The following is a 12,584-nucleotide window of genomic DNA, read 5'->3' as shown; positions in this document are numbered from 1 at the left end:
TTACAAGGCTAAAGTGGAATGCTTCTCTGAACTCACACCAGAAGGTATTCAACAATATTTTGACCAATTCGACATGAGAGTTGTCAGGAATAAAAAGGTGCACTACGCTCAAAATTTGATTGTGCACCCTCAAGACTACAGGTTTCGTGAGCCAAGGTTTAAAACCATGATGACAGCTGAAGGATTACGTGCTGTGAGCATGCTTCAAGTAGCAGAAGCCACGGGACAATTGGAGCAAATGGGAAACATTGAAGTCCGCAAGGCTCTCATGAAAACCTTGCACACACAAGGAGTTCTGAAATAGAAGGGATTTTATTGTCTACCAGCAATCTGTAATCTGTGGAGGACTTCATGGTCCTCTAAGGAAATCCTTCTTATCGAAGTGGCTCCTTCTTCACCTCCTCCAGCATCCGCTCTTGGTGCTCCACCAGCCTCGCCACAACCGGGAGCTGCGACTCAGCCAGTGGGAGCAAACCAGGAAAGCTCGGAGCGCCAGCCTCCACCACCTTTCGTGCTCGCTCCAGAGCGTCCTTGGCTCTGAAATAGCTCTCGGCGTCCAGCTTGTCAATGGGAACAAAATCATACTCTCGTTTGCTCCCCCACACACACTTTGCCAGTCTCTTGAAGCGGAAATCCCAAACCGCGCACTCCCACTGCATATTGATATCCATAGCCACCGTGCGCACACCGTCCCTCCACTCTGTGAAGCTTGTCGAGCTCGTCGCGCTCGCGGCAAAGACTTCCCTCTCGGCAGCACACGCCAGCCTCTGCGCAAACTCCATCGCCGGCCACAGCTCCTTCGTCGGCAGATCGTCCCACTCGTCCAGCAGCGGGGAGAGGCGCGCCACCCATTCCTTGCCCGGTGCCGGGCCTGGGTAGTCGAAGTATGGATCCTCGTCCGCAATGAAGAAGTTCTCCATGAAGAGAGCCGGGTATTTCAGACCACGGGCGCTGCCAGTCGCGACACGGGCGAATCGCTGGTAGAAGGAGAAGTCGAGGATCATGTCCATGTGGTATTCGACGCGGAAAGAGAGACGCTCCATGAGCAGGTTGACGAGGGATTTGTAGCAGTTGTAGTCGTCATCACTTGGCTGTGCGACGCTGTAATATCTCCTCACCCGGACTGGACGACTCCTCCTCGCCAATGCCGCCAACGCCGCCAACGCCGCCAATCCAGCCGCCATCGTTGCCCCTGTAAATCTTTTAGGGCAGAATAGGAATTTAGGGTTTTGAATATTCGCCCCAGCTTATGGTCTCCATCCCCAAAAGACATAAAAATAATTGAAAACCAGAAAATGCCTCTGCTGCGTAACTCTTTACTACTCACAGACAACAGTGAGGAAACACGGACCTCATTGTTCTCCAAGTTATGGCTTCTCTCTTCAATACTTTGAGGAGGGATCATAGCCAGTGACAGCTTCCCCTCTCCCCATAACCAGTTTTTGCTTGAGCTAACTTCTGAGCAGGAAATGAATGTAGTAATATAAAATATGATCGGCAGTTGAAGACATTTTCTTGCCATTTTACCCTGCAAAATTGGGTGCTCTTTCAAAATGCCTTTTAAATGCAAGTTAGCAGTATACAACTATCAAGAAAGGAGGTTTTCAATCAGATTCAGACTAATGTAACTATCATCAACTCTTGGTCTAGTTGGCGAATGCTAGGATATAAATTCAACTATGGACCAGTGGCCAATTCGCAAAACATTGACGATGCATGATGTGGCTAAGCTCCAGGAAAAGCATATGTCTAAAATTCTAAAATGGCTTTACACAAATGGAGACTTCATTGGTCATATAGACTTGTATAAACTGTGAGTATGTAAATAATTGCGAGCCTTATAGAATGTGTCATATGGACAATGAGTAAATTGGTTTGTAATAGTTGCATTTTACATTATTGTATCATGTATCATATGGATTCTATGTTCATGCTTTGATATATGGGCAACTCAATATATAATTGTTTGTTAGCTGTTAACCACCAAACAATCACATGTAAATTACAACATAACATATACAATAAGTAACAAAAAAGAATAATCTGAGAGACAATCCATTGAGGTTAAATATAAAAAGAAATGACCCATGCACAAAAGTGTACCTTTTTTTTCATTTAGTTAAAGGTTTTTAAATAAAAAGTTATAAGTTGTATATAGATTTAGCTAGTGCAAATGAAGTTACATATTATACACATATTTGGCAGCACAAAAGAATTATAAATGACAATACTCTTGAACATAATGCATTGAGCACTTTTGGTATGATATATATGTTTTATGCATTATTAAGATTTTTTATTTTAATTTTTTTTGTGTAGTATATTTTTTGTTGTTAAGAGAGTGAAGACAATTATGTGTTAGCAGACCTTAAAATTATTGAGAAAGAAAGTAGATTTCACCTTTAATTCCTTTTAGAAAACATTTTCTTTTGAAATTATACTTTTTATTTAACTAAACTGTGCATGAAGAATACTTTTGTATCTAACCACTTTGTCAAAAGACCTTTATTCAAAATCACTCAGTTTTTATCACTCATTTCTTTGCAAAGAAAAATCATACATGAATAGCAAATTATGAGCACTCCCACCACCCAAAACTGGAATATGGGTAATTTAATGCTGCCCAAGCTCTATTCCACACCATGCCCAAGCGCAATGTTGTAATGTGGAACTCAATCTTGGCAATCAGGTCATGAAGGCAATTTTCAATGCAATGCCGGCACTGGATCTCGTCTCCTGGAATGCGGCATTAGTAGTGCTCCGCCCAAGGCACTAGCTTAAACTCCCCAGTCATGAGAGCAAAGTAGCTCCATCCTTGATCGAGCTTCCCAGCGTGGTTGCAAGCCGAGAGCATGATCACAAACGAGACCTCGTCCGGTTCCAATCCAGCAGCCAGCATGCCATGGAAGATCTCCATTGCTCGATCGATATGCCCGGACTGGGCATACATTGCCGAGAGTGAGTTCCACGAGACGGTGTTCTTTGTCAAAGAGTTGCTGAGTTCCGGTGGATTTTCCCACCAGGGCATACGCCGCGGCAATGGTGTTCCAGGAGAGATTGTTTGGCTGCGGCATCGAATCGAAGGTAGCCTTGTGTAAGTGTACGCCGCTACCATTCCATTCCACGAGACGATGTCGCATTCGATCGAAGACAAGGCTCGCATCCTCCAGATGCCCATTCTGGGCATAAGCTTCCAGGATCGCGTTCCACGACATGGTGTTCCTCTGTGGCATCTGCTCGAAGATCTCTCCCGCGGATTCCACACTGCCGTGTCTTGCCTATGCAACAAGAATTGCCGTCCAGGATACGATGTCGCGGCACAGAATCGAACAGCGGGCTGGCGCCTTCCAGATCGTGATTCTCTAGCATCGCGTTCCAGGCGACGAGATTTCGCTCGCGCATGGCGTGGGTAAGATCACTTAAAAATTTTGAACTTTTCATTTTCTATTCTGAGCTTCCGCGCCAGCCTCGCCACAACCGGGAGCTGCGACTCAGCCAGCGGGAGAAAACTGGGATAGCTCGGAGCGCCAGCCTCCACCACCTTTCGTGCTCGCTCCAGAGCGTCCTGTTGTAAACCAAGGAAGAAGAGAAAAAACTCTCTCGCTCAGATATAGTCATCGCTATACATACAGAGGTGAGAGTCGTGACTCTCCAGATCCACCACGTGTCACCACGTGTCTCAGCCGTACGGTGATCTCGGATGTACTACATCCTCACACCCCCACTCAGCCGAGATCAGCGTGCGAAGGCTGGATCAGAAAAAAGAAACTAACTAATGCTAAACCACTGGGAAACCTATCTCACTCCCCCCACTCAGCCGAGAAAAGCTGAGCTCATGAAATCAGCATCTTGTGGTGTTGAACAAGAGTAGCAGCATGTTCCAAGGTACCCAAGCTTGCACACAGCCCAGCTTGTATCAGGACCCGTCAGGAACCAGCATCTTGTTCCATGTCCCCCCACTCAAATGTGATCTCTCCATCAGCCTCAAGGCCTTTGCGCACAGCAATTCCCAGGAAGAACAAAAGCCTCGTGGCAGCATCAGAAAATCTCCAGCCCAAGGAAGCCTTCCCTTGTAGCAGCAGGGGCATCAGATCGTCTCCAGCGGTAGCAAGCAATGCCGCAACCCTTCCAATTCAAATCCAGGCCAGTCTTGATCAAGAACCGCCTCCATTTTAGGGTTGCCTACACAAGACAAAATAAACAAGAAAACTTCCATCTTGATATTTGCAATTCACAGCCGCTCCAGATCAGGGGGCTTGTCGTCTTCCTCCTCTTCCTCCTCCATTCAGCCCAGGATTTAATCCCTGATCTCTGATACCATGTTGTAAACCAAGGAAGAAGAGAAAAAACTCTCTTGCTCAGATATCGTCATCGCCATACATACAGAGGTGAGAGTCGTGACTCTCCAGATCCACCACGTGTCACCACGTGTCTCAGCCGTACGGTGATCTCGGATGTACTACATCCTCACACGTCCTTGGCTCTGAAATAGCTCTCGGCGTCCAGCTTGTCAATGGGAACAAAATCATACTCTTGTTTGCTCCCCCACACGCACTTTGCCAGTCTCTTGAAGCGGAAATCCCAAACCGCGCACTCCCACTGCATATTGATATCCATAGCCACCGTGCGCACACCGTCCCTCCACTCTGTGAAGCTTGTCGAGCTCGTCGCGCTCGCGGCAAAGACTTCCCTCTCGGCAGCACACGCCAGCCTCTGCGCAAACTCCATCGCCGGCCACAGCTCCTCCGTCGGCAGATCGTCCCACTCGTCCAGCAGCGGGGAGAGTCGCGCCACCCATTCCTTGCCCGGCGCCGGGCCTGGGTAGTCGAAGTATGGATCCTCGTCCGCAATGAAGAAGTTCTCCATGAAGAGGCGACACGGGCGAATCGCTGGTAGAAGGAGAAGTAGAGGATCGTGTCCATGTGGTATTCGACGCGGAAAGAGTGAGCAGGTTGACGAGGGATTTGTAGCAGTTGTAGTCGTCATCACTTGGCTGTGCGACGCTGTAATATGTCCTCGCTAATGCCGCCAACATCGTATCTTTTAGGGCAGAATAGGCGGTCTCGAAATTTCATCGCCATAAACACATAAAACTAATTGAAGAACAGAAACTGCGTACAAACACTGGAACAACGAAAGACTATGTAACTCTTTGCTACGGACAGACAAAAGTGAGGAAACACGGACCTCATTGTTGCTCCGAGTTATGGCTTCTCTCTTCAATACTTTGAGGAGGGATCATAGCCACTGACAGCTTCCCCTCTCCCAGGAATGAATTTCGCCACAACCAGCTTTTACTAGAGCTTGTATTCCTATGCACACAAAAACAGATGAGAAGAAACTACACCAGGAATGTAGCAGTAATTGTAGGAGTACCTTGCAAAAATGGGTGTTTTTTGAAAATGCCTTTTAAACACAAGCTAGCAAACAGACTACCAACATAGGAGGTTTTGAGTTAGATTCAAACTAATAAAGCTATCACTAAAGGCACTTTATACAAATGTGGAGCCTTTAGTTTGAATAGGTTACAGCAAAGGCACTTATACAGAGTCTTATGCACTATATAAATTTTTGTAGTAATTGCATCTTAGCAAGGTTGTGTAAACACTTTGAAACACAGAGGTGAGGCCCAGCTTGCCTCATGAATTCTCAAATACTAGCTTATATACTATTTATATTGTCTTCCTTTATAACTCTATTGTATGGATTCTATGCTTATGCCTTGAAACCTGGGGCAACTCATTATAGTCACGTGTTATAGTATGCATGTGATTTTGAACACATACACACAGGATAAATGTGGATTTGGCCAGTGTAAAGGACGTAGGAGTTGACAATAATGCAGTAGAAAATAATATACAATATACCAGTAGAAAATAATATGGTATATTGTTGGGGTACTCAAGACATGAGTTTTATTCAGAAGATGTTGACAAAAAATTAGGTTTGCTTTGAATATTTTCTTGCATATGTTCATCACTCTCTACCTTGCAACATATTGAGCATGTTTGGTGTGTTATATATGTTTTATACATCATAAGGATATTACTTGCAATTGATTTTCTTGTGATTCCTTCATGTAAATGCAGTATACTTTTTTTTTTTGGCTGTCGTTAGAGATGGGGAGTGACTAAATTTTTGTTTTCTAGAAACTTGCAAAAGTTTGTGATATGCCACAAAAAATTTGAACTCCTTTAATTTTAGAACTAAAGCACTATGCAAATTGTGAATGTGCAACTCACTTTGTTTGTCAAGAGCGATCACTGGCATAAAAGTTCTCAAGAGTAGTGTATCTTTATGTAATTAAGCTACTTTATCAAAATATCTTTGTTCTTTAGAAGGAAAATTTGTAAATAAAAACTTCCACTTGGTTGTGAACACTCCCACCTCAAAAAAATCATCTCTCCCAACCGCACGAAAATATTCAACTACATCTTCCAGCCCAACACCCACAGCTGGAATATACTCACAACAGGCAATTTGATGCCGCCCAAGCTTTATTCCGCCCCAGTGCAATGTTATGGTGTGGAATGGCGATGGAGGCAGGATTTCCAGGCGATGAAGGCAATTTTAAATGCGATGCCGGCAGAAGATCTCATCTCCTGGAATGGTATGATCGCAGTATTTCTCCCAGGCTAGGCAAGCCAAGGAAATGTTTGATCACAAGCCGTAGCTCAATCTTGTGTCAAAGAACACGATGATTCAGGCATTCTTGCATCCTGGAACACGATGATCCAGGGTTTTGGCAAGAAGGAGCAGATCCACAGTACCAGGGAGCTTTTTGATGCGATGGCATGAAATATCATCTCCGCAATTCTATCAGCGCACTCGCAGAGGTTGGATCTTTCCCAGGTGAAGGAGAGATTACACAGCAATACATAAGGAGCAATCTCAAATGCTTTCTTAGCCCTCGCTCCATCTCTTGGTCTTGCAGCACACACACCAATCCCCAAACCTTGCTATCTGGAACAAAGGGCATGCTGCTGACCAGACTCTCAGCCAGCTTGAGCTGCCCGACCCACCGAAGAACATCCACCATGCAGTAGTAGTGCTCTGCCCAAGGCACCAGCTTAAACTCCCTAGTCATGAGAGCAAAGTAGTTCCACCCTCGATCGAGCTTCCCTGCGTGGCATCACTAAGTAGACCTCGTCCGGTTCCAATCCAGCAGCCAGCATGCCGTGGAAGATCTCCATTGCTCGATCGATATGCCCGGACTGGGCATACATTGCCGAAGTACGGTGTTCTTCACTGGCATGGTGTCAAAGAGACGCTGAACTATGGTGCATTTTTCCGCCAGGGCATACGCCGCAGCGATGGTGTTCCAGGAGAGATTGTTTCGCTGCGGCATCGAATCCAAGGTAACCTTGGCTCGGATCACCATTTTCCTGTGAGTGTACGCCTCTACCATTCCATTCCACGAGATGATGTCCCTGTGAGGCATTCGATCGAAGACAAGCCTCGCATCCTCCAGATGCCCATTCTGAGCATAAGCTTCCAGTATCGCGTTCCTGTTTCTCTGTGGCATCTGCTCGAAGATCTCCACACTGCCGTGTCTTGCCAATGCAACAATAATCGCCGTCCAAGATACGATGTCGCCGCACGGCATTAAATCGAACACCCTTCTAGATCGTGATTCTCGGCAAAATGCCGCTACCTCGGTGGGTAAGATCACTTAAAAATGTTGGAATTTTTCATTTTCTATTCTGAGCTTCCGCGCCTGGTGCTCCACCAGCCTCGCCACAACCGGGAGCTGCGACTCAGCCAGCGGGAGCAAACCGGGAAAGCTTGGAGCGCCAGCCTCCACTACCTTTCGTGCTCGCTCCAGAGCGTCCTTGGCTCTGAAATAGCTCTCGGCGTCCAGCTTGTCAATGGGAACAAAATCATACTCTCGTTTGCTCCCCCACACGCACTTTGCCAGTCTCTTGAAGCGGAAATCCCAAACCGCGCACTCCCACTGCATATTGATATCCATAGCCACCGTGCGCACACCGTCCCTCCACTCTGTGAAGCTTGTCGAGCTCGTCGCGCTCGCGGCAAAGACTTCCCTCTCGGCAGCACACGCCAGCCTCTGCGCAAACTCCATCGCCGGCCACAGCTCCTTCGTCGGCAGATCGTCCCACTCGTCCAGCAGCGGGGAGAGGCGCGCCACCCATTCCTTGCCCGGTGCCGGGCCTGGGTAGTCGAAGTATGGATCCTCGTCCGCAATGAAGAAGTTCTCCATGAAGAGAGCCGGGTATTTCAGACCACGGGCGCTGCCAGTCGCGACACGGGCGAATCGCTGGTAGAAGGAGAAGTCGAGGATCATGTCCATGTGGTATTCCACGCGGAAAGAGAGACGCTCCATGAGCAGGTTGACGAGGGATTTGTAGCAGTTGTAGTCGTCATCGCTTGGCTGTGCGACGCTGTAATATCTCCTCACCCGGACAGGACCACTCCTCCTCGCCAATGCCGCCAACGCCGCCCAATCCAGCCGCCATCCTTTAAGGAAGAATAGGAATTTAGGGATTGGAATATTCGCCAAAAAACCAGTTCTCGAAATTCACCATCGCCACAAGCTAACAAACGAACCAGTCACGACTGAAAATGCAAAAGCTTCACACCCCAAAGCAAATGGCTGGTTTGGGGTGCAGCATTTCTAAACAGACCTGAGAAGTCGGCATTGTTGTTCCCACTCAAAGTTGACTTGGAGGGATCATAGCCTCTGATAGCTTCACCTCTCCCAGGAATGAATTTCGCCACGACCAGCTTTTGCTCTTGCTGCTCCGGCACGCACACAAAAACACATGAGAACTTCTGATGAAGCAAGTTTATGCGAAATTACGCCAACCTGGATGATATATGATCCGCAGCAGATAATCTTGTAGGAGATAACCTTCAACCCCTGCTTTCAGTGTTTCCGGATCGCCCACAACGATTTGCACCGAGCGTGCCAGCATCCGATAGTCAAAGCTAGTCCCAAATCATAATTTTAGCAAGGAAAGGAAAAACAAAATGCCTCAAACATTTTCCCATTGAAGGCAAATGGCACCTGGGGATCGGTTCTCTCATGGCGAAATTTAATTAATTCAACGTGGCGAGGTTTTCTCATGTCAAAATTTAAGTAAAAATTATCGACCAAGATTTGTTTCTAAAGACGGACGGCTGCGATGATATTTAATTGTTTTTGCTTTTAGGGCTAACTAGTTTAGGGCAGGGCGATGGCGATCATCTCTGAGGTAGAGGAGGAGGCCGAGGTCCCCAAGCCCGTCGCCGCGGCTCCTCCGTCGGACTCCGGCAATGCTGCTCACGACAAGATTTTGGAGGCGCTGCTCAAGGAGCACAATGATCAGCCGCTGGAGCTGCTCAAAACGGTAATCGGCTTTCTCACGCGCCGCTCGGCCGCCTTCCCCGACGAATACTTCGAGAGGCAGCTGTCGGAGATCGTGTCTAGCGCCAAGAGGCGGCGCGTCGATGGCAAGAAGAAGAATGCGGTGCCGGTGCCCGAGGCGGCGCCGTCGCGGGATTTCGAGAGCGAGCACAAGCATAAGGCCAGCGGCGGTGGATCAAGTGGCAAGCAATCGGCGTCGGCGGCTGTCCAGGAAACCAAGAACGAAGTCAAGGAAGTGGAGAGTTCTGACTCTACCGGATTGAGTAAGTTTATTTTGTTCTTTGCTTTAGTTGGTTCTTTGCTTGATCCTTTCGGTTCTTGGGTTTTTCTTCCCGCTTACAATATTTGTGTTCTTGCAGAGATTAATGCTGGAAATGGTGCCGATCTCGAAAAGTATTCGTGGACGCAAACATTAAGTGAGCTGACGGTGCAAATCCCCGTTGCAAAAGAGATCAAGGCGCGAGATATCGTCTGTGACATTAAGAAGAACCATCTGAAAGCTGGGCTCAAGGGTCAGCCGCCAATTCTCGAGGTGAGTGAAGGGATTCTCTTTCCTATTCTCTCACACTGTTGCTTTTTCTGTTATCAGGGCGATCTCTATGCATCCGTCAAGGTGGACGACTGCTTCTGGAGCATTGGTATGTGTTGCTGGTTGTTTATCAAGAGTTGGATGATTTTCTTGCTCTCAATCTAGATGCTGGCGATGGAAAGAAGGAAGCGGAGAAGTTCCTTTCTATCCTCCTCACCAAGACGAACAGGATGGAGTGGTGGAAAAACGTTGTGAAAGGCGAGCCAGAGATTGACACTCAAAAGGTTGAGCCGGAGAACAGCAAGCTGGGGGATTTGGACGCAGAGACTCGGCAGACCGTGGAGAAGATGATGGTATTTCATTTCATTTCTCTCTTTGTTCGCTGCTTGGCTTACTTCGTCTCCCTCGTTTTGCAGTACGACCAGCGGCAGAAGGCGATGGGATTGCCAAGCTCCGAAGACCAGCAAAAGCAAGAGATGCTCAAGAAGTTCATGGCACAGGTGAAAGCTTTTCTGTTTTGCGTTTTGGGATTTCTTTTCTCATTTTGGTTTTGGCTGTGGCAGCACCCGGAAATGGATTTCTCCAAGGCAAAAATCTGCTAGAGAGTAGAGACCGTATGAACAGGCGCCAATTTCATAGTTTTAAGCGAATATTCTAAGCCCTAAAACATTCACTTTTCAAATTTGGGAGAATATTCTAGTCCTAAATTCGAGTCGTTGACAGCCTCCAAATGCAAATTGCAAATTCACTTGATAATTTGAGAAGCAACTGAAACTTTCCTTTTGCCTTGCTGAATTTCGCCAGGCAGCATCTTCAAAGTCTCAGGATCAGCATAGGCCATAGAATATAGTAAGGAAAGAGGACAAACAAATGCCTTAAGTACTTGCCCATTGGAGCCAAATGCTGAGAGGAGAAGAGACTTTTCCTTATCTTCATATCTAGGGCTTTTAAATGAGAATTAAAACTAACAAGGAGTGAACCCTAAGCCAACTTCTTAACCTTTAATTCTGTTGTGTGGCATTAAACTTGTGACTTATATATGCAAGAGGATGCTTAATTTGAAGCAAGACAACCCCAATAGCAATGTCATTCACATCTGTCTTGACCACAAGAGTCTTAATCACCAAATCATTGTTTTTACATTTTATTACATTCACTTTAGCATTTTTTAACTCTTTTAGGACAGTCTTTATTTTGATGTCCAACCTTGTGCTAATGAAAACAATTACCCTCCACTTTATCTTTCTCTTGTTAATCCAAACAAAGTTTCTTAACTTTATTGTCACTTTTATTCTTTGAGCCATGACATAATAATAATAATTTCTTCCCCAAATATAAAGTATTAATTGGGTGGTCATCAGGTTGACTACCCTACCTTCTAGACAATCTTGTTAACTGAGTTGACTGATAGTTTTGGTGAAAGGATCTTGAGCCTTAGTAATAGCATCTACTAAAAAATCCTTCTTGACTTTCTATTGCACATCCATTTTGATAAAACATTATGCCTTTAACAATTTATTATAAGTTCCAGTGAGATTAAAGTAAAGAGCACTAAACTTGTGAGCATATAACAAAGTTCTTTGTCTGATTTCTAGCAGTTGATTCATAATATCAACATCTTTAAACTTCTTGATAAATAAAGTATGGAAAACTTTCATCAAATCACTCCAAGAGATTAGCTTTGGATTATCTTTGATATAATTCTTCCACTACCAAAAAATATAATGTAAGCAACCAAAGATAATGTTGTGTAAGAATTAAACAAAAATGCACCCTTTTTTCAATTGGTTAAAGGTTTTGTAATATTTAAAATTAAACATCAATTATTGACTCAATTTTCACCTTACCCTATCAGACCAACAACAATAGTAATCACAGGCATGAGATTGATTTAACATTTGGGGGTCTATACTTAACAATAAATCTAGTGACCTTGCCACACAATGACATTATCAATAGATCATCATAGCCATCATCAGTAACATTATACTCTTCAAGATTTATATTCTACCAAAAGATCGTGTTACTCCAACATTACTGAAATAAACAAGGTGTTATGGCTTTAATCCGGTAAATTCGCAGATTGGGGCGCCAACGAACAGAAAATTTTTCAAATCAACCCAACACTATATCCGCGCTTCTGCCCTAAAAGATTGCATTATGGCGGCTGGATTGGCGGCTATGGCAGCTGGATTGGCAAGAGGGAGTCGTCCTGTCCGGGTGAGGAAATATCACAGCGTGGCACAGCCAAGCTGGAAGGACTACAGATGCTACAAATCCCTCGTCGGCCTGCTCATGGGGCGTCTCTCTTTCCGCGTGGAATACCACATGGACATGATCCTCGACTTCTCCTTCTACCAGCGATTCGCCCGTGTCGTGGATGGCAGCGATATCCGACTCCTCAACCAGCGGATTCGCGTCTTCAATTACCCGATTCTCTTCATGGAGAACTTCTTCATCGGGGAGGGCGATCCATACTTCGACTACCCAGGCCCGGCGCCGGGCAAGGAATGGGTGGCGCGCCTCACCCCGCTGCTGGACGAGTGGGATCGTCTGCCAACCGAGGAGCTGTGGCCGGCGATCGAGTTTGCGCAGAGGCTGGCGTGTGCTGCCGAGAGGGACGTGTTTGCCGCGAGCGAGACGAGCTTGACAAGCTTCAAAGATTGGAGGGACGGTGTGCGCAGGGTG

The 12,584-nt window shown here is 46.2% G+C and overlaps 1 protein-coding gene across 2 annotated transcripts; it reads left to right on the top strand.

The window, feature by feature from the left end:
* Positions 1-9,172: 9,172 nt before the first annotated feature.
* Positions 9,173-10,685, top strand: LOC9635608 (protein BOBBER 1). Of its 2 annotated transcripts, XM_024687267.1 has the most exons (6): positions 9,173-9,630; positions 9,727-9,899; positions 9,957-10,005; positions 10,062-10,249; positions 10,313-10,396; positions 10,460-10,685. In XM_024687267.1, exons 1-6 carry the CDS (start codon positions 9,198-9,200, stop codon positions 10,496-10,498), a joined length of 966 nt encoding a protein of 321 aa, XP_024543035.1. In that variant the 5' UTR covers positions 9,173-9,197; the 3' UTR covers positions 10,499-10,685. The 2 variants fall into 2 exon arrangements, with proteins under 2 accessions (XP_024543035.1, XP_024543034.1); XM_024687266.1 differs by having other exon boundaries at positions 9,727-10,005.
* The last annotated feature ends 1,899 nt before the right edge of the window (positions 10,686-12,584 follow it).

Source organism: Selaginella moellendorffii, unplaced genomic scaffold (assembly GCF_000143415.4).
Source record: "Selaginella moellendorffii unplaced genomic scaffold, v1.0 SELMOscaffold_52, whole genome shotgun sequence".
Taxonomy (NCBI): domain Eukaryota; kingdom Viridiplantae; phylum Streptophyta; class Lycopodiopsida; order Selaginellales; family Selaginellaceae; genus Selaginella; species Selaginella moellendorffii.
The sequence above is the reverse complement of the archived record's forward strand: the minus strand, read 5'-3'. Positions and strand labels throughout refer to the sequence as shown.

Coding starts and splice junctions, on each gene's coding strand:
- LOC9635608 (XM_024687266.1), top strand. CDS start 9,198: ATGGCGATCATCTCTGAGGTAGAGGAGGAGGCCGAGGTCCCCAAGCCC. Junction 10,006..10,061: donor CGACTGCTTCTGGAGCATTG/GTATGTGTTGCT, acceptor CTCTCAATCTAG/ATGCTGGCGATGGAAAGAAG. Junction 10,397..10,459: donor TCAAGAAGTTCATGGCACAG/GTGAAAGCTTTT, acceptor TGGCTGTGGCAG/CACCCGGAAATGGATTTCTC.